Source organism: Pavona decussata, unplaced genomic scaffold (genome assembly GCF_977016875.1).
Source record: "Pavona decussata unplaced genomic scaffold, jaPavDecu1.1 SCAFFOLD_113, whole genome shotgun sequence".
Lineage (NCBI taxonomy): Eukaryota > Metazoa > Cnidaria > Anthozoa > Scleractinia > Agariciidae > Pavona > Pavona decussata.
Window position 1 is genome coordinate 153,706 of NW_028145527.1, and position 19,926 is coordinate 173,631.

A 19,926-nucleotide genomic window follows, 5' to 3' on the forward strand; every position below is an offset into this window, starting at 1 on the left:
AGTACTTGTGGTTTTTATCTAGCTGGTTTAATTTGATACTGAAAGCGAAACAAAACATTTATTTACTTGAGAACAACAACAGAGCTGTGTCTTATTGCCCGTATATTTATTTTATGATCACAACTCAGAAGGGAAAATATCTCTCTCTAGCAGCTTGGGAAAGATCTATTCTTGAGAAAAGTAGAAATTTTCTGTTATGTTTTACGAAAGTTTTCAACATTTTCAAGAAAGAAAGAAAGAAAGAAAGAAAGAAAGAAAGAAAGAAAGAAAGAAAGAAAGAAAGAAAGAAAAACAAAAAACAGCTGACTGTAGCCGTACATGTGTGGACAAAACATGTCCATGCAGGAGTCCATGTCGAAAAAAGAAAAGGCATAAATAGGTCTAAATAGTCTTTCTTTGAAAGTCCATGAATAGTGGATGGCAAATGTTTTGTGGGTAAATTAAAATTGTAAAAAGGTCTAAATTATTAAAATAAAATAAAAATACATGAGCATCTTGAATAGATTCGCGTCGAGTAACTCAGAGCCCGACCAGGGTCCGGACGGGAAGTAAACAACGTTGGATGTTGGCCGATAGAACACTGGGCACGAAAATAACACATGCACGATATTACATCCAGAAGGCAGGAAGATGAAGGATGACTTCCTTCCCACATTTTCTCGGCTTTTTCGGCATTGCCAGCTTTTAAATGGAGTACGTCGGCTATAGAGTGGTCAGAGGACCAGACTGGAGGTGGGGAAAGCAAGATGGAGGCGAGGGACACGCGGGAACCGTGCGGAACTTCGAAAGTAACCAAGAAGTGGTTGTTGTTTGGGATAATGGTACTGCGGCAAACTATCGTTGCTCTGGCATTTACGACTTGAGAATTCTGGATAGCAGTCCCACAGGTAAGCTCTGAACTTCTTCAGTGTATCTTTGTGATTTTTAAGTCGAATTGTGAACGGGGAAGGATTTTGAAGTGCTCTATTCAAAGACGAAAATTGGCGAAACAGAATTTTGAAATCGATCATGGTAGGAAGGAACGATTATGCAAGTCACTTTATCCATCTTAACAAAACAGTTATTTTTAATTGACATGCGGAATTGATAACTTAGACATTGGATGTGTTTAGAGTTTTTGAGTTTCTTTCATCCTAATAGGTGTCAATGTCATTTAAAGAACCACCCGCGAGTTTAAGCTTAAGTCTTAAAACATAATCGACCATAATCTGACTTTTTTAAATTTATTTTTTGTTGGCTTCCGCTCATGGCTTCAGCCATTTCGTATCGACGTTCGTTTGATGAAAATGTTTAGTTAACTGGTTTCGCGTTATGTTTGATTCAAATTTGCTTTCACCGACGTTTATGGAAGGCTGAAAGTTAAAACAATGTAAACTCTATCTTCTTGTTACCAACTGCATATTGTGAGCTTTATGTAAGCTTACTTTGGAAATGATGTTACATGGTTCACATGAGGCACTTGAAGTGTAACAGAAGTGCACTTAAAAACTACTGCAGTGTGAAGGATGTCATTCAATGTGTCTGCTCGCATTCAGTTGTGTTGAAAATGGTAAAGAACTGAAGTGTTGTGTCAGGCTTACAGTACGGTTGATTTTCCTTCCTTGCAAGTTCACTTATCCAATCAAATTATCATAGACTGAGAAGCTTACTGTCAGTCATCCATGCCGGCCACAGTGTTACTTGGGTTGAAAATACTGCTTCCTGATTTTAGCACTCATGGGAGACTGTTGTTTCTTTTTCTTTTTTTTTTTTCTTTTTTTTTTTTTTTATTTAGTGCTTGTTTATCTGGAGCTGAGAATAACTCACTCAATCAAAATTGAGACCAACTATTTTATGACATAATTTGATATTTTTGAAAATGTATACTTTGTATGGAAAATTGGGATCTCCAGAGCAGTGGGATTGGGGATGTGCTCCGGGCCATAAAACCTTTCGGCGGAAGGATACAAAATAATATTTTCTGAAATAACACAATCAAAACCACTAGCACAATAAAATGGCCATTGAAATTAGAACAGCAGGCAACACTACAGGTTTCTTGTTAAGATAAATAATTTGTGAAAGAAGGTAATATATTTGTAGTAGCAGATGGATGCCATCTTGTTAATTGCTACCAGGGAATGATGAGAGCAAGATAGCTGTGGGGAAAATGTAACCAAATATGGCAGAGCTTGAAGTCAACATTGTTTTTGATGAACGAAAATGCTCCAACCAAGAGCGGTTTTATTAGAAGCTATGGATTTTTAACGTGATAGTTTCTGCTGGATGTTTTTACATAATTTATGGAAAGGAAAGTCCCAAAACAGCAATAAGTTTTTTCAATGAATATACAATGAATTTTGGAAACAGTTTTAATAATTTGGAAACATTTTTTCACGATTGCCGGTAACATTTACGTGAATAGATGGTAAAAATAACTGGTTACTGGCTCCTAATAAGAACCTTGCACTATTGTTGTCACTTCCATTTTGATCAGTAAATTAAAGTTGGCCTTGAAATTGTTTAGTGAATATTTCAACTTGCAGACTATCCATTTAAGGTGGCCGAACACAGTTTTTTAGTGTACAGGTGTTAGAAGACGTTATTTGGAAACTATGTACTTCTGGACGCCCAAAATTGGTATGGGGTAAGACTAACTAAGAAGGAATGTATTTTCGTACGTCTTGTTGACCTTAGTACCGTTTCCATGGCAACGCAGGGAAATATTAAACATCCATAAATAATAGGTTTCCTTTATTTTTAGAAAATGTACTCATTAGATTTTTTGTATTTAGAAAAACTCACAAAACACTGACACAGTTGCACTACTTTCATGCAATTTTAACAGAGTGATCTCCTGTAAATATCGATTTTGCATTTAAATGTTTTGTGAAGTTACCCTCTGTTAGATTTAAGTTTCTCTTTGTAGACGAGTTACGCTTTTAGGGAACTATTTTCATGCCAAATGTCACGAAATTCTAATGAGCAGATCCTTAGAAAACGGTTCATTTCCACGAAAACAACCAGTCACAATTTTTTGGTCTAATGTGCATGCGTGGCCTTAATTGGGTTACGTGGCAAAGATGAGAGCATGCATAATGTCTTAGTGAATGAATTTTTTGCTCGGAAAGAAAAGAAAAAGTGTCTTGAAATGAGAAACTTAGTTATTTAAGATCAAAAATTAACTTTATTATCCAATTCATGTGAAATTGAGGGATAACTTCATCGACCGCCGTATTAGCGTACCACAACCCTAGCGCGCGCTTAATAGCATCACTAACAGAATCTGCAAAGCGCGTGCAAAAACTCTGTTCGGCCACCTTAAGCATGAATATACATTTTTATAAATACAAAAAATCTACCCTGTCAGTAAGCTAGAAAGGTCCCATCTCAGAAAAATAACTAAGTTCAGATGATTCCAGTCCAATAACAAACTGTCATTTTACCTCATCCAGTGGTCTTAATAATCAAGACAAACATGCCATGTGCAGGGTTTTCAAAATGAAAAAAAGTACCAGGAGGAAATGTGTAAGTAGCCGGAGGACACTTGCACCGCGTTAGCGGTGCTGTGCGGCTTTGTGGGGGGAGGGTGCAGGAGGGGGATACCCCCTCCTGCTGGGGGGGTCACGGCAAATTTTTAAATTTTGCATACCCAGAGATGCATTCTGGTGCATTTTCAGGGCAAAAAAGTGTTTGTTTGGAGGTCATTGTAAACTGAATTATAAACAAGAGTTTTCTTCAAAATATCACTCGGATAAATGCAGCAACGATTTTTATTCAGTCGATGCATGGCTTGCTGAAATCTGAATTGAGTACTCACTACTTTTACTTCGAGATTTGGTGCATCTAACGAAAACAAAAAGTGGATATTAAACCTTAAAGTTAAAAGGCGCAGAGAACTGCCCACATCAGTACTCCCGTATTAAAACATGAAAGCGCTTATTCGTGTTTCTTGTTAAATGAAAAGGTGACAGTTAAAATTTGTGCTTCGAGTAAAAACTTCGAGAGGGGTTAAAGTGGGCGTCAAATGACAGAAACTTCACGGAACCTCAAATAGTTTCCGGTTCATGTTAAATGCCGTTGAAACAACCCAAAGACAACGCTGGATAGTAGTTAATGAACATGACGAAGATGTATATAACTATTAATTAAGAAGATATAACGAAGAGACAAAAAATACTGTCTGATGAGTGCGTGAGCACGAAACTCGGAGTAACAGAGAATTTTGTCTCTTCGTTATATCTTCTTATTCAAAGCTCTACACTTAAAAAGTGTATTGAGCACTGTTTAACGGCTTTAGCCACTTTATTACACGTAACTATTAATTATAACAATAAATTGGAATTAAAATCTGGGCAAAAATATCCACGTCCGTAATCACCTACGTTATTGACATAAAATCATACTTTGGAGACAAAAAGTATCCGGCGCAAACGCTAAAAGTAGCCGGTGACTTGCGTCGAGGATCGGGTGCTTTTGAAAACCCTGCATGTGTGTTACTGGTTGGCTCATATGTAGTACACATGTAGTATGATAATTTGTTATAAATTTTTCTTCAGGTATAAAACATGATGGTGGGATGTGCGATGGGTGCCGCATGCAGCCCATATATGGAATGAGGTGGAAGTGTGCAGACTGTACAAACTATGACTTATGCAGTGTGTGTTACCATGGTGACAAACATCAGTTGCGCCACAGATTTTATAGGATTAATGGGCCCAATGCAGACAGGTACATGTATTTAGGTTAGCTTGAGCGTTTATCCAGCTTAGTTTGATTGATCCTTGTACGTTGTAAAGCATACACATAGCAAATACAGAGGTCTCACATTTTTGGGACACAGTTTTAGCCGGAATGCTTTTTATGGTCTCTTCTGCAATCAGAGATTGGAACAAATACATGTGAATGATTAAAATGAATGTAAAAGAATAAAAAATGACCACTTTGAAAGAGGAATGAAAAATGAGGTTTATTCCAAATGCCAATTTGATCTGGAGAGTGTCCCCAATTAGTGCCCTGTCCTAAATACATTCATTTGACACTTATAAATAAAGTGATTTTGAGTTTGAATTTTCTGTTTATTCTGCCCCAAGCCTGAGCAGAATGACTGGAATAGCATTATATCAGTTCTAGACTAAATAAGAATAGGTAATAAAAGCACTGCCAAAAGACCATTGTGAGTTCTGTATTCTCATTCTAGACTGGCTCCCAAAAAAGAACTCCCCTTAGTGCAACACATGATATGTAAAGCCACTGTTACACGTCGAAACTTTTAGCTGAATCTTGTGTGCAACGGTGCTGGCAAACAAGTTTGTGTTGCATGTGTAACATGGTCGGTTTTGTGAAACATTTTTGAACTTCTGTTGTGAGACAAGTTTCACGAAAAGTAGAACCACTTTCTACTTCTGCAATGGCTCACAATGGTAGCAGTGGTGAAAAAACAAGAGTTTCCCTGTGTAAGACCACTTTGTGAAACTTGTTTCGGAGAGTCGTTGCACACAAGTTTCAGCTAAAAGTTTCAACGTGTAACGGCAGCTTAAAGAGCTCTTTCTCTAGTGAACCCTGCTGAACTTTTGTACCTTATGTTTTGTAGCCCTGCACTTGTTGAAGCCCGGAGAAAGAGCAAAAAAATCACAGCCAGAGGAATATTCCCAGGTGCAAGAGTAGTGCGTGGTGTGGACTGGCAGTGGGAAGATCAAGATGGTAAGGGAACATTGCAAATTTTTAGTTTTGTTATCCCTTAACCCTTGAAGCCCTAACAGTGATCATCATCAAATTTCTCCTTGTAATATCATTGTGTAGTCAACTCCCTAGGTCATGAGAATTTAGGGTATGATCACCTAAGGCAAATTTTCATGATATTTTGATATCTTCTGCCCAGTACATTTTGTAAGAAAAGTATGACACATTAGTGCACAAGTTTGACATTTTCTTTAGAGCTGCATCAGCAGGCCCTGTCGTGGTGTGATAGACAAATTATTCATTTTAAGTGATACCTTCTATTTAAATGTAGGTGGCCCTGGTCGTCGTGGCAAAGTGACTGAAATCCAAGATTGGAGTACAACAAGCCCTCGCAGTGCTGCTTATGTCTTATGGGACAATGGAGCGAAGAATCTATACAGACTTGGATTTGAGGGGATGGTATGGCAGCAAAGTCACTTACTTGCATTTTGGTTTGTTACAGAAAAAAACGACAAGACACACGCATTCTTTGATCCTTGGCAGGCCTTTAATTAACACATTGATGGGAAATTTCAGTTTTTTATCACACAAACGCTGTAAATTTGCACTAATGTTAGCATGTGCAAAATTTCACGTTTCCAAACTTATATTATACTGTTGTACCATTCCTTTTCTGTAGGCTGACCTGAAAGTAATAAGCGATGCAAAAGGGGGCTCATTCTACAGAGACCACTTGCCTTTACTGGGTAGGTACACTCTGCAAAACATTTGCACAGAATTTGGATGAGCTGTGGTACAGTGTTAAGCCCTGCTGTTAGCTAGCCCATAAAGCTGTGTCAGTCTCATAATGTAGTGATTATTATTAATAATTAATAATAATCAATGGAATAGCAATATTACTAATTAATACTAACATTGCTATTCCATGTATTATCAATGAACTAATACCCAACTAGGCATGTAGCAAAGTAAAGTAAGTGTACAAAACAATACTTTCTTGAAATCCCTGGAGAATAATGGCAATTGCCCAAAGAAAATTGAAGGAAACCAAAAGGAGAAAATCATGCAAAGTCCTGTTTCTATTTCAGTGTTCTCTTGCCATTGACTTTAAAAATAATATTTATTATTCATAAGAAAATATCGTGTGGTATTTCCTTCAAGTTTTGCAGTCCATGTAAATTTGTTTTGTTTTTTTTATATTCTTCATGTACATTGTAGGTGATACCAGGTCAGCTCGAGCGGCAGGTCAAGGTTTACAGATTGGAGATCAAGTCACTGTTGATTTGGACCTTGAGATTGTGCAGTCCCTACAGCATGGCCATGGAGGCTGGACAGATGGCATGTATGAGGTGGGTGAATATCAAGGTTCACTTAATTTAAGTGTGAAGGATATTTAGCAGAGTGGTAATTGGGCAGACTCCCTACATCAAATTGGAATTTGAAAGTGTTGACTTTTGAGGGGACAGGAAACCAGAGTACCCAAAAAATATCCTCTCAGAGCGAGGACGAGAACTAACAGCAAATTGAACCCACATATGCCACAAAGTTCAGGAATCAAACCTGGGACACATTGGTGTGAGGCAAGTGCTCTCTGCCCCCCTGCCCCCTGCTCTCCTAGGATTGTTTTTTGAAGGTATTTAAATCTCTGGGGATTGATAGGTAGCAATTTTTTCAAAGATCACTTTCAATTGGTAATCACCGACAGCAAGCTACTGGATTGATACCCCTTTACTCCTTTTAGTGGCATTAGTGGCAGATTCAGAACTTCATGTAAGGTGGGGGCAGTGGATTTTAACTTTTTCTGAAGTTTCTAATTCTCTTTGACAGAAAGCTCCCCCCCCCCCCCCCCCCACCTCCACTTCTCCTAGCTCTTCCATGCATTTTCGGTTTCTCGCATATTTCTCACTTTGTTTTTCTATGATTCATTTGCAGACTCTTACAACACCAGGAACTGTGGTTGGTATTGATGAAGATCATGACATCATGGTGTTATACCCAACTGGTAACAGGTGAGAAAGCACTGCTAAAAGGAACAAAATGAAACAAATAGCACACAGCTGAATCTCCAATTTGTTGGACCTGTATATCACAGAAGTGTATTGTTTCAGGGCTAGGGTCCATTGTTTCTGAGTTGTTTGTTTATTTCTCCACTATTGTTTGTTCAGCAATCCTCAAATGGCCATGTTGTGCCCTAAATGAAATATTTGGTGTTCATTTTATTTGTAACATCTAATTTTCAAGACTTGACAGTACTACAAAGATTACTTGACATCTTTACTCCGATTTCGATTTTGCAATTCTAAGATAAGAAATAATACTGTTTTGCAACGCAAGAATTATGGTCATTTTAATATACTGGTACTTTACTTAACTCTGTTTAACTTTATTTTTGTGTGTATTTATGTGTGTTTGTTCTTGTGTCCCTGACCTTAACATTTAAATATCTTTTCTTACAGCTGGCTGCCTGGCATTTTTAACTTCTAGGTTATTTTGGGCAGCCAGCACCCCTCTCATCTATTCTATGTATATATTTATATTTTCTATTGTAATTATAATGGGGTGGAATAAAGTATTGTTGTTGTTGTTGTTGTTGTTGTTGTTGTTGTTGTCTACTTAGTTAATCTTTAGTTCTTCTTGCCCTGCGGATTCCATTCAAGGGTTGATTCATTTCTATGTATAGGTAATGTTGCCCTTTGGGTCTAAAGTAGGTATTCTATACAGTCAGACACCTACATGCACCTTAACCTGGTTTCTGTAGCATTAACAACTAGGAGATGTGAGATTCGCGTTTATGTTTTCTTAAAAAAAAAAAACGAGTACATAATTTTTATATGAATAGTGCAAAATAATTCTGGCCTTTTATGATAGTGCAAAATGACTCAAGTTTTCTGAGAAACTGAAAACAGCGAGCGACAAATGTAGAGTAAACATGGTCACATTGTCACTTCTGCCACTTACTGTTTGCCATAAACTTAGTGCTTAATCTCTCTATTATGCAAATTTAAAAATCTGCTTGATAAGTATCCTTTTCCACTTTTCACACACAACTCTTCTTCTTGTTTCATCTTCAGGTGGACTTTTAACCCAGCTATTTTGACCAAAGTAAACAGCTCATCAGAGACGTCCGACAGTGTGCTGTCCCTCTCCTCCCCCACAATAACATCTCCCACAGTGGCTGTTCCCAATGCTGCAGCAGGAGCTGGTGCTGCGTCAGGGGTGGGGTCATCATCGCAGTTTGTTTTGGGAGACTTGGTGCGCATAAGTGAAGACATGGAAAAGGTCAAGCTGATGCAGAGAGGACACGGCGAGTGGGCCGAGGCAATGCTACCAGTGAGTACAGTAAATACCAACTTGTATATTATTAATAAATCGAGGGCCACCAATAATCCAGAAATATTGCTGCATTTTTCCCTGCTTTGGCTTTCACATTTGAGAATTGTTGGGAGATTTCTTGTAGACTTAAGACATGACTATTTTCAATGGTATGGTCTTGTTTGTAGTAAAACCCTGTAAATATTAATATTTTTGTGAAGCTCACTTTTCACTTTTGTTTGTTCCATCTTTCAGACTCTTGGTAAGGTTGGCAGAGTGCAGCAGATTTATCATGACAATGATCTGAAGGTTAGTCAGTGGCAGAAAAAATGCTTTGCAATTTAATTTTTTTGTTGTTTAATATAATTACATGTATTCCCTAAATTATGTTGGTTTTATAGTTAAATTCATCCATCACTGTTGCGCTGCAGGAAGGGGACTACCTTCAAGGCTACTCATTCGGTCATGAGTCGCTTTATGGAACCTTTTTCTTTACCCTACCCCATCCCTCATCATCCATCTTCAAGTTATCTTTCGTTCCCCTACTACCTTCTTCCTTCTAAATCCAAATCAGGGCCATTTCTGTAAGTGTTTTTGTCTGGTTAAATTCAGATATCAAGTGTCTGCAATTTAAGCCAGTTTCTCTGGGTCGTTTTTATAATGTCAGGCTTTTTTTTTTTTTCATTGTTTAGGTGGAAATCTGCGGAACATCTTGGACCTACAATCCAGCTCTTGTAACTAAAGTGGCCTCTGGCACTGATTCGTCTTCACTTGGGGCTTCAGCTGGAGGTAAAATTTTTTTGTTAAATTTGTGTGTTTTACTTCATTATGCAGATTTTTTTTAGTGTGTTGCAGCATCCTGAGTCATTAAACCCTCAGTACCATGTACATGTAATCATTTTGAAATGGTTGCAGTTATTCTTTATGTTCAACTACTTTTTCTTCAGCCAAACCCCAACCTTATATCAATGACAAGCAATGTGGCTTATTTTGCTTCTGCCTCAGACTATTACGGTAACAATACAGTTGACTCAACTTTGTTTTCTGTTTGTCAACTTGAAGCTGAGAGACTGTCAGCCCTGCTAAAGAAGCTGTTTGAGACACATGTTCCAGGAGATGCAGTAGAAGAGCTGGTCAAGGCTGCTGCTAATGGCGACTCACAAAGAGTGGAAGAACTGCTTCTCAAGGAAGATGCAAACGTAAGTTCAAAAATTCAGTGTAAGCCTACTGGTGTAAATACATAACAAGCAGCCACTTTAGAAATTTTTTCATTTGACTATCTATTCTTTTGCCACGTTACCATGTTACCATACTTTTACCATACTATATAAACCACATACAACCCACAATTCCTTAAATCGCTCTGACGAAGTGCAAACGCTCAAAAAAATCAGCACTTGAATCTCTTTACGGTGATCAAGTTACCTTGTCAACTCTGTTGGTGAAACCAAATATTCGTTTCAACTCCCCCACCAACGCAGCACCACAGTTTCTTTAGATACTTAGCCTCTTACCATTTCAACATGTTGAGAGCTACAGAAGAGGTCATGAAGAGGGTGTAAGCAAGACTCAAGATTTGTGCTGTATTTTAATTATCAGTCCTTGTAGTGCATGTTCTTCTTGAAAAATACACGTTTTTCGCTTGCCCAAGATGAGTAAAGTTCTAGGCCGTGTTGTTCGAAAGCCGATTAACGCTAATCTACGATTAAAAGTTAATCAAGGTTTTAATCTCGCTCTTTAAAAGTGATTTTAAAGCCTAATTTCAAGCTAAAGGTAAAGAAAAATCTAAGTCAAAACTGAGGGCCACAAATCTTTTGGAAGAATCTTTACAGACTAATAATAATATTAAACTTGAATCAAAGCTCACGTTAATCCAGGATTAGCTTAATCGGCTTTCGAACAACTGGGCCCAGGAGAACAGAAAGTTCCTTGTTACACTGTACATGTGGTTTAACCATTTTTATGTAAAATTTCAGGTCAATGGTGTGTTTGCCGGTCACACGGCTCTTCAAGCTGCCAGTCAAAACGGCCATGAAGAAACTGTCAGAGTTCTTATTCGATTTCATGTGGATTTGGAGGCTGAGGTAAAACTTGCTTTGCTGTATTTATGTGTTAAACTTTTTTCTTTTGTTCAATTGGCTGATACGTTTTCTTTGCCATTGATTAGTTAACAAACCTTTCTTCGGCAACGCAGTGATTTCGCTTAGAAGAGATAAAGCAGCATCTTCTTGCCAAGAGATGAGAATTATTCAACCTCAGGCCTGCCATCCTACACTACAAAACGCGAACACATTTGTCACTAGTTAGTTTTATTATTATTGTAAGGTTAGTCCCTTTTTCCCCTCTCCCCGGCCCCTCCTTGTTTTTCACCGTCACCGGAGTCGTTGTTCTTTCATTTCCACTAACCTGCGAGTAAGCTCTCTATTTGAGTCAGCCGAGAGCTTGCTCGCAGGCTACATTTTCACTCGCGTGAAGGATCTGAGGAGAACAGAGTGACTGCTCGCAGTTTATATTTATGAGCGCCATTTTCTTTTCCTGGGTGCAGTGAGTAAGTAAGTAAGTTAAGGTTTCTTGCCGCACAACACAGCAGAAAAGACCAGGATTTGAACCACCTTTCTTGCAATCTCAACATTTGAACACAATGCCTCCCGCTAGGAGACTGGGGCTTCGACGAGAGATTAAGCACTACGCTTACGGCAAATGTGAGATTCGCGTTCATGTTTTCTTGAAAAAAAAAAAATGAGCGCAAAGATAAGAATACAAGTAGTGCAAATCAATTCTGACCCTTGATGCCAATGCAAAACTACTCAATTTTACCGAGAAACTGAAAGCAACGAGCGGCAAATGTGGGGTAAACCTGGTCACGTGGTCATTTCTGCTGTTTACCGTTTGCCGTAAACATGGCGCTTAACCTCTCTATTATCTCTTGTTTTCCAGGACAAAGATGGTGACCGTGCTATTCACCACGCTGCCTTTGGAGACGAGTCTGCAGTCGTGGAACAGTTGATCAAAGCCGGAAGTGACATGAACGCACGAAACAAACGCCGCCAGTCACCATTGCACGTTGCTGTAAATAAGGGACACACAGCTGTGGTGAAGAAACTTCTTGGATTGGGATGTCATCCCAGTCTACAGGTGAATTGCTTTGCTTGAGTCTTTACGTCGTCAAAGTACAAATTGAATCTTTAATTTTCTAACATTGGCAACATTTTAGAAAAAAGAGCGACGGTGCATGGCATGTTGGAATCAATCATCCTCCGACTCAAAAATTAGGACCACATTCTCTATTCCAAGAGAGTTCTAAAAAGTTTAAGGGTACCAAGTGTGTTAATCAGTATCTTTGAACGTATTTTCAATGGATTTGTGAGTTTTGTCCCTGTCGTTCTTAAGGCAGCATCATGAAAAAAGTCCCCTTTGTTCGTTCATGGTTAGTAGATTATGATGTCGGGCAAATACCTGTTTGCCAAAACAAAATCTGCGCACCAAACGAAGTAGCAAAGTGCTCTTTGTATGGACTACTCAAGAACAACTTGTCCAAAGGTGAAGCTGAAATTTATCTTTTCCGCGCGCTTTGAACCCATTTTCAGATTCTTTCGAAAAGGACACGTCTACATGTAAGCCCATTACATGTAAGCAGTCGTTAAAACTGGTTACTAGAGTATCCGTTTTAGATGGGAGTTTTGCGAACTTAGCCCCGTCCACTAGGATTTCACCGATCCAACTTAGCCCAATCAGTAGAATCGTTTGGGTTTACACTCGCTTTTAATCACTTCTCTCGTATTCACTTTTACAACAGGCGTGTAAGAGCTACTTTGAACACATGGAATTAAATGCTTGTTTTATACTGGTACATTAGACAATATGCTTGGTCGTTACTAGTTAATAATCTGTCACGCATGAAGTCTTCTATAGGAGATCTCTACATCTGACTCATTGTGTGGTGCACCCAAACGTCATGGTTTTATTTCTTTTATATTTCTGTTCTCATCTATTCTACATTCTCTCTATATTTGACTTTTTTCCTGTGTAGGATACCGAAGGAGACACCCCACTACACGACGCCATTTCCAAGAAGCGCGATGACATGGTTACCATGTTGCTAGAGGTTAATGCTGATGTCACGGTGGCAAATAATAATGGTTTCAATGCACTGCACCATGCGGCTCTACGTGGAAACCCAAGGTGAATTACTAGTAATGGTATCTAGAGTAATCAAGCAAGTTCTGTTTGCGCCTTTCGCTTGGGCGATCAAATTGAGAGCTGTTCACAATTACCTCATGCATTCGTGTGGGACTGAAAGTATAGTTAGCAATTTGCTATGTGAAAAACATTTTTCAAGAGTTAGCTCAAAATTCTAGTAAGAGAGCAGTTTGAAGTGAAGTTAATAATGGAAATAAGCGAGAAAATCCGACGTTTCAAAGGATTTCATTTTACTTCTATCAACTGTCATTTTTTATAACCTTGAAAATGAAGTAATGATGGCTTCGAAACGTCGGATTTTCTCGCTCACCTCAAAATGTCAGTGATTTATTCAACAGCAAAAAAGCCCTTTCACTACACCCAAGTGAGGCACAAGTAGTGTTAACTAGACGTCAACTTCCAATTAGAAAAGGTTATGATCAGAACAACTTTAAATACGGGATTAAGACTTAAAGTAACTGAGAAAAATCCAAAAGACTACTGCAAAGAACCTAACGGGGGTAGCCTTGACAAAGCCACACTTACCCACACACCCAAGTTTTCGATCGTCACGACAAAATCGTCATATGTGTCCCTTTTCGCAGTTTATATTCGGAAAAACTGGAGATGTCTATTTAGACTAAATTGTGCTATCAGCGACATTCTGTTCTGATCATGTGATGTCTGTTTATCCAGTGCAATGCGTATCCTCCTTACCAAGCTTCCTCGGCCGTGGATTGTGAATGAGAAGAAGGATGATGGGTACACAGCTCTTCATCTGGCGGCCCTTAACAATCACGTGGAAGTGGCTGAGCTACTCGTCAAACAGGTATATCTGGCATATGAAACCTTGACTAATTCCATTCTATAGGACTATTTGAGAGGAAAAATGCATGTGAATTTCTTGCACACATGCTTTCCCTTCCCGCTCCTCTCATTCATTGTTGTCTTGAAGGTTTGATCCTTCAAGGCAAAATAAATGATTAGTGAGGTTGGAAGCGGAAAGAATTGTCAAAAGAAAAGTAGTATCCTGGTCAAATTTATACTGTGTTACAGTATTATCCAGGGTTGTCCATAATAAACTTTTTGTAGGCGATTTTCTACTTTAGTGAAGGCGTTAATTTGCTATTAATTTTGAATGTCTTTTTGTTTAAAGGCAAAAGCGAATAAAGATGTACAAAACTCAAACTTGCAAACGCCATTACATCTTGCAGTGGAGAGACAACACACTCAGATAGTTAGGGTAAGTGTAGAAGATACGAAAAAATATCCCGTTATGAAGTAAGAAGGATACTTTGTCAGTCCCAGTATTAAGTGGTCGTATATTAGCGCATCATACATCAACAGTTTTCGCCAGAGTGTGAATTCGTTACTTCACGGATGAGTGATGTTTGGATTACGCACGAGAAATCCGACCAATGAGCTTGAGGATAAGGTCACGTGAGTAACTTCGTTCGGTATGATCCACCATCTTGGATCAGTCCTTTCATACGTAATAGAAGTTTGGCGTGGTTAATTTGCTTTACTTTTTGCGAACTCGTAAAAAAAAAAAAAGAAACAGCATAGCTTCGGTACATGTTGGCTATAAATGTTTCAATGAATATGAATATATGAAACATATATTTGAATAAATACATTCATCCTTCACGGGTATATTATGAACTCACAATATGACCAGCTCCCAGCTGGCTTGATAGCTCAGTTGTAGAGCACTGCACGGGCATCGCAGGGGACATGCGTTGGAATCCCGTTCAAGCCTGAATTTTTTGAGGGTCTTTGTTGTATTTAATTTATGTTTTAATATTTGGCTGCTCTTTCTTGTCCGTTAGCTTTTAGTTCGTGAAGGCGCCAAGTTGGACCTTACAGACAAGGATGGAGACACTCCCCTGCATGAATCCCTCAGGCATCACACACTGTCTCAGCTGCGTCAGCTACAGGACATGCAGGATGTTGGCAAGGTAGCCACACCATCTATATCTATTGTATCTCATATTTTGAACACGGAAGGAGCCTTATAATTAACAAATCGATGGCAGTTTTCTATGGTCTATACTCTTATAGACCGTAAAATGACGTCTTAAAATGTTCAAGTTTTGAAAGATGTCAGTGACGCGATTTTGAATATCTTACTGGAGGCCTAAGTTCAAATTTCAAGAAGGTACCGTGGAACCCTGCGTTACGACCACCTCGTTCTTACGACCACGTTTTTGTGCCCCGAACGAATTGGAAGTCCAGTCATTTCCTTAGTTTTATAACCTCGTTAATCCGACCAACCCGCTATTACGACCATATTTTCACGGCCCGAAAGTGGTCGTATTAACGGGGTTCCGCTGTAGTTTCTTGGCGAAATAACAGGGATCAATGTCCTCCAGTCACAGCGGACGATGAAACGGACATAAAATAAACCTGAAACCATTTCTCATCCTCATCGCCTGATGAAGACGACCAGTAGGTGATTTGTACATGTATGTGTTGATTTTTTGCTTGTTTTTATGTTTAGCTTCTCATGGGTTTGGGAACACAAGGTGCTGACAAGAAAAGCAGTGCATCAATCGCTTTGTTCCTGGCCGCTAATGGCGCAGATCTCAACATCAAGAACAAGAAAGGACAGACACCCCTGGATCTGTGTCCTGATCCTAATCTGTGTAAAGCATTAGCCAAGTGTCACAAGGAACGTGCCTGGTAAGAACTTGAAAAAATCTCGAGAAACAAGCTCACAACAGTCAAGCTTCTGGGGAGTAGGGATAGTGTAGTGGTGAGAGCACTCGCCCCCCACCAGTGTGGCCCGGGGAGGTAATGATCTCAACTTTAGAGAGGGGAAGGCAAGGGTCGCTACTTTCGAGTAGCTAGTTATCGCATCTGGCGCGCTTTAAGACAAATACAGCAAAACTACAATTTTTTTTTCTCGAAATCTAGGAAAATTTCCAAGTCCTTATCTCCAAACTAAAGCCCAACATCATCCTGAAAATGTCCGTGGCGATTGATGATACTACTTTCCAGAGTATGTAATAAGAATACTTTTGTAAGATTGGATCATATTCTGATTCATCCATGCGCTCCAGGTCGAAATGGAATTTGGATATGTTGGTTTTTGGGGAGAGGGGGAAAACCGGAGTACCCGGAGAAAAACCTCTCGGTGCAAGGACAAGAGCCAACAACAAACTCAACCGACACTTAATGCTGGGACTGGGAATTAATCCCCCTCCCCTCCCCGTTCCCTAAAGTAGCGACCCTTACCTCCCCTTCCAGGAAGTAGAAACCCAGAAAGTAGCCACGCTTGTTTCGTATTTTCCGCAGCGGAACTCAGAAAAACAACGCGAGCTCCATGCAGCTGGCAGACCTGGATGAGAATGAAGGACTGGAAGAGTGCATGGTGTGCTCTGACATGAAGCGTGACATGCTGTTCGGCCCGTGTGGTCACGTGGCCACGTGCTCTTTGTGCTCGTCACGTGTCAAGAAGTGTCTCATGTGCAAGGAGACTGTGCAGTCCAGAACTAAGGTTTGTACTACTCTAATTACTTTGCAACTGTACTGTAGCGGTAGTCCTTGTTGACGCCCTTCAACAGAGGGTTGACACGGCGGCCATATTGGAGGTACAAAACAATAAAATAACAAAAGTACTTCGCATTCAGTTAGCTTTTATCTGAATGATTCCAACGGATTTTGTCCTCAGAGAGCAAGCCGTTGCGTGACTCATAGCTGGATGGAAATGGTAAAGGTTTTATGTGTTCTCGTTTTAGATTGAAGAGTGTCTTGTCTGTTCAGAGAGGACCTCAAGAGTGCTGTTCAAACCTTGTGGACATATGGTCGCTTGCGAAAGTATGTTGACTTTTGTTTTGCACGCGTTGTTTACTTTACCTGTGACTTTTAGCTACAACCTGGTGAATAGAGTTCTCGTGTACAGTCGCTGTACAACAATAACGGCAAAGGAAAGCAATGTGCGAGCAATGTCGCACACGTTGTACTGCCTTCTTGCGAACTCGCGATAAAATACCCTAAAATTCGTATTGAAACCCCCCCTCCAAATCTTAGAGAATTAAATCCCTCCGATAATAAGTCCCCCCACCCCTACCCCATGAGCAGTTAGACCTTTGCTGTTCTAGCTGGTTTTATTGTCAAACCTAAGCAATTTTGAAGCGCAAAATCACTCCATATAAGTCCCCTAAAAAGTCCTTTGTACGCTTTTATTCTGAATTTGACGATAGCGACCGTTTTGCAGTCTGTCTGATATTTTCAATTTCAATTTTCAATTTTTCAATTCATTTATTTTGCCATTAACCAAAAATACAACATAAATACATTAAAAATGATACACAATATTCCTACTATTACAATATTCCTACTAAACTATTTACTAGATGAAATGTGTTAAAGGCTAGGAAGCCTACATAGAAGCCTTGGGTTTATTAACTATAGGCTTCCTGGAACTATAGTAAGTATTGATTATATATAAATTGAATGTTGGCTACTTTTGATTACTTAAATGGGAAGTATTGTTTGTTTTTAGATTGTTCCACTCTGATGAAGAAATGTGTGCAGTGTCGTAACGCGATTGACGAGACTGTGCCATTTATTGTCTGCTGCGGTGGAAGAGGTTTGTTAAAATGCTTTTAACCGGCTGTTAATTACTTGATCCTATTACAACACTTAGGAATAAACCGACAAACCTTTCTTGTTCTCGTTGGCCCCCAAATTTCCAATCGTCCAATGACGATTTTGAGTAAGATTTGTACAAGAGGCACTCTGATTCCAGGATATTCGTAGACTTGCACAAGTCGGCTTCTTAAGGCCCGGAGCATGAGCGAGAAACGATACAGTCACGAGAGACTTCACTCCACGAAAACGGACCTTAAGGATATCCGTAACGTTAATAAACCGTTGTCCTATATTTTATAGTGATATCTATTATGGTAGAAAATCTGCTTTAATCTTCACTAAGAACGTCCGGGCCACCTTGTAAAGCAGTGTAAACAGCACCACACGAAAGTACTGCTCAGGAGCTTTCATTTGAATGGCAACACTTTAGGATTACAACCAGTTTCAAAAGGACGAGTGTTTTCAAACGTTTTCTTCCTATGTTTCAGCTCCAGCTCCTTGTCAGTCGAAATCAAGCGGTAAACCAGAGATCAACCCTCAAGAGTTCACTCAGTTGCAGCAGCAGCTACAAGACATGAAAGAACAGGTGTGAACGCGTTGAATTGCTTTTCCGTATTCTTCCTCCCCTGTAAACCTTGTTGGGGAAGAACTTTTAACATTTATTTCTTGGTTATTCAGCCAGGCATCCAAGGAATAATATTACTTTCAGATGAAGTGTGAGGAGATTGTGTTTTGTCTGTTGGTGTATTTTCGTGTTTAGTTTTGTTGTGCCTTTGGTCCTACTGAAGATGAACATCCATCTTAAGTTGGCCTGGCCTACTTCTCCTTCCGGTTCCCGTTCTTATTACGGTTAAAAAACTCGCGTCTACCACCGTTCTCTTGTTGTACCTCATTTCCCTTTCGTTTCATGTTTTCCCGCGCTTGTCATCTCTAACGTTTTTAAAGGGCTTGCCATAGTTAACTGTTTTTCTATGCTTGCCATCAGTCACATGTTTTTCGCGTTTGTCTATAGTCAGCCTGCGTGGCAGGCGCTAGAAAGGAGAAGGGGGAAGGTTAATCAGACACGCGTGTCACACGCACGAGGGAAACGAGAGAGAGGGAAAAGGATGCACCCTTCCCTCTCCCTCGCTCCCCTCGCGCGTCGGACGCGCGCCTGATTTCCCTTCTCCGTTCCCCTTTCTAGCGCCTTCCACGCAGGCTAATATTTTTCTGACATTACTTTTAACTTTGAGGGCTTATTGATTCGTTACACTGACTACCCTGATGATGCTGTTGCGATAGTTTAACACAGCATTTTACACTCTTTTCTTTGCCTTCAGGCGATGTGCCCAGTCTGTATGGACCGAAGGAAAAACCTTATATTCCTGTGCGGACACGGCGCATGTCAACTGTGCGGCGACAGGATGCAAGAGTGCCCCATGTGCCGCAAACCCGTGGAAAGAAGAATTCTGCTGTTTTAACGAAATATCGCTTCTCTGGATTGCTGAAACATTTTATCGATTTTATGGAAAACGGAAGTGTAAAAATCCCAACGAAAATCGAGAAAAAATTATAGACCGACAATAACGATAGAATTATAGTCTTCTCGCCGAACTTCTTTCTTCTTAAATTATCTAGCGCGAAGAGAAGTACACACATGAATGGTGACGGAGGCATTCGGTTCTGCAAAAGCCGTTAACCATCTTCATGTAAAATGGAAGAATAGATAATAATAATAACCTAAATAAAGACCTAGCACGAACAACAGAGAACACTTCAAAATGAAAAAAGAATCGCTGAGCTTGTAATAAAATATCGGCTTATGATCGCCGGTTAAAGATTACGAAAAGATCGAACCCACTAATGCAGACCCTAAAAAGAGGTCGCAGGGTCCTGTTGTTTCGAGGACTCAAAAGCGTTGTGCTTTTTATTAGAATCATTGCCGATAAAAGGGTATTGAGTTGGTCATGGTGTCAAACCCACATGGCTGAATGCCAGAAAATTAGAGAGATTTAAAATCGCATTTACTGCAAACGTGAGATCGTTCGCGTTTGTGTTTTCTTGAAAAAAAAAAGTACACAGATGAGAATAGTGCAAAATAATTCCTACCTTTTATGCTAACGCAAAACTACTCAATTTTTAATACTGAGAAAGTGAAAAAAGCGCCGAGCGGCAAAATACAGTCAACTCTCGCCTAGC

The 19,926-nt window shown here is 39.6% G+C and overlaps 1 protein-coding gene across 1 annotated transcript; it reads left to right on the plus strand.

The window, feature by feature from the left end:
• Window positions 1–591: 591 nt before the first annotated feature.
• On the plus strand, window positions 592–19,493 carry LOC146470567 (E3 ubiquitin-protein ligase MIB1-like). Its single transcript, XM_085121723.1, has 23 exons — window positions 592–887; window positions 4,539–4,710; window positions 5,573–5,682; window positions 5,993–6,120; window positions 6,341–6,407; window positions 6,880–7,010; window positions 7,594–7,670; window positions 8,733–8,991; window positions 9,229–9,282; window positions 9,666–9,762; window positions 10,036–10,172; window positions 10,950–11,057; window positions 11,911–12,108; window positions 13,004–13,155; window positions 13,849–13,981; window positions 14,309–14,395; window positions 14,982–15,110; window positions 15,653–15,834; window positions 16,450–16,651; window positions 16,893–16,971; window positions 17,660–17,746; window positions 18,237–18,334; window positions 19,068–19,493. Exons 1-23 carry the CDS (start codon window positions 689–691, stop codon window positions 19,206–19,208), a joined length of 3,027 nt encoding a protein of 1,008 aa, XP_084977849.1. The 5' UTR covers window positions 592–688; the 3' UTR covers window positions 19,209–19,493.
• Window positions 19,494–19,926: the final 433 nt, after the last annotated feature.

What these genes read in the sequence shown, in the direction of transcription:
- LOC146470567 (XM_085121723.1), top strand. Translation starts at nt 689, where the DNA reads ATGGAGTACGTCGGCTATAGAGTGGTCAGAGGACCAGACTGGAGGTGG. An exon ending in TTCTCAAGGAAGATGCAAAC is followed by an intron (nt 10,173 to 10,949) that starts GTAAGTTCAAAA and finishes GTAAAATTTCAG; the next exon opens with GTCAATGGTGTGTTTGCCGG. An exon ending in ACATATGGTCGCTTGCGAAA is followed by an intron (nt 16,972 to 17,659) that starts GTATGTTGACTT and finishes GTTTGTTTTTAG; the next exon opens with ATTGTTCCACTCTGATGAAG.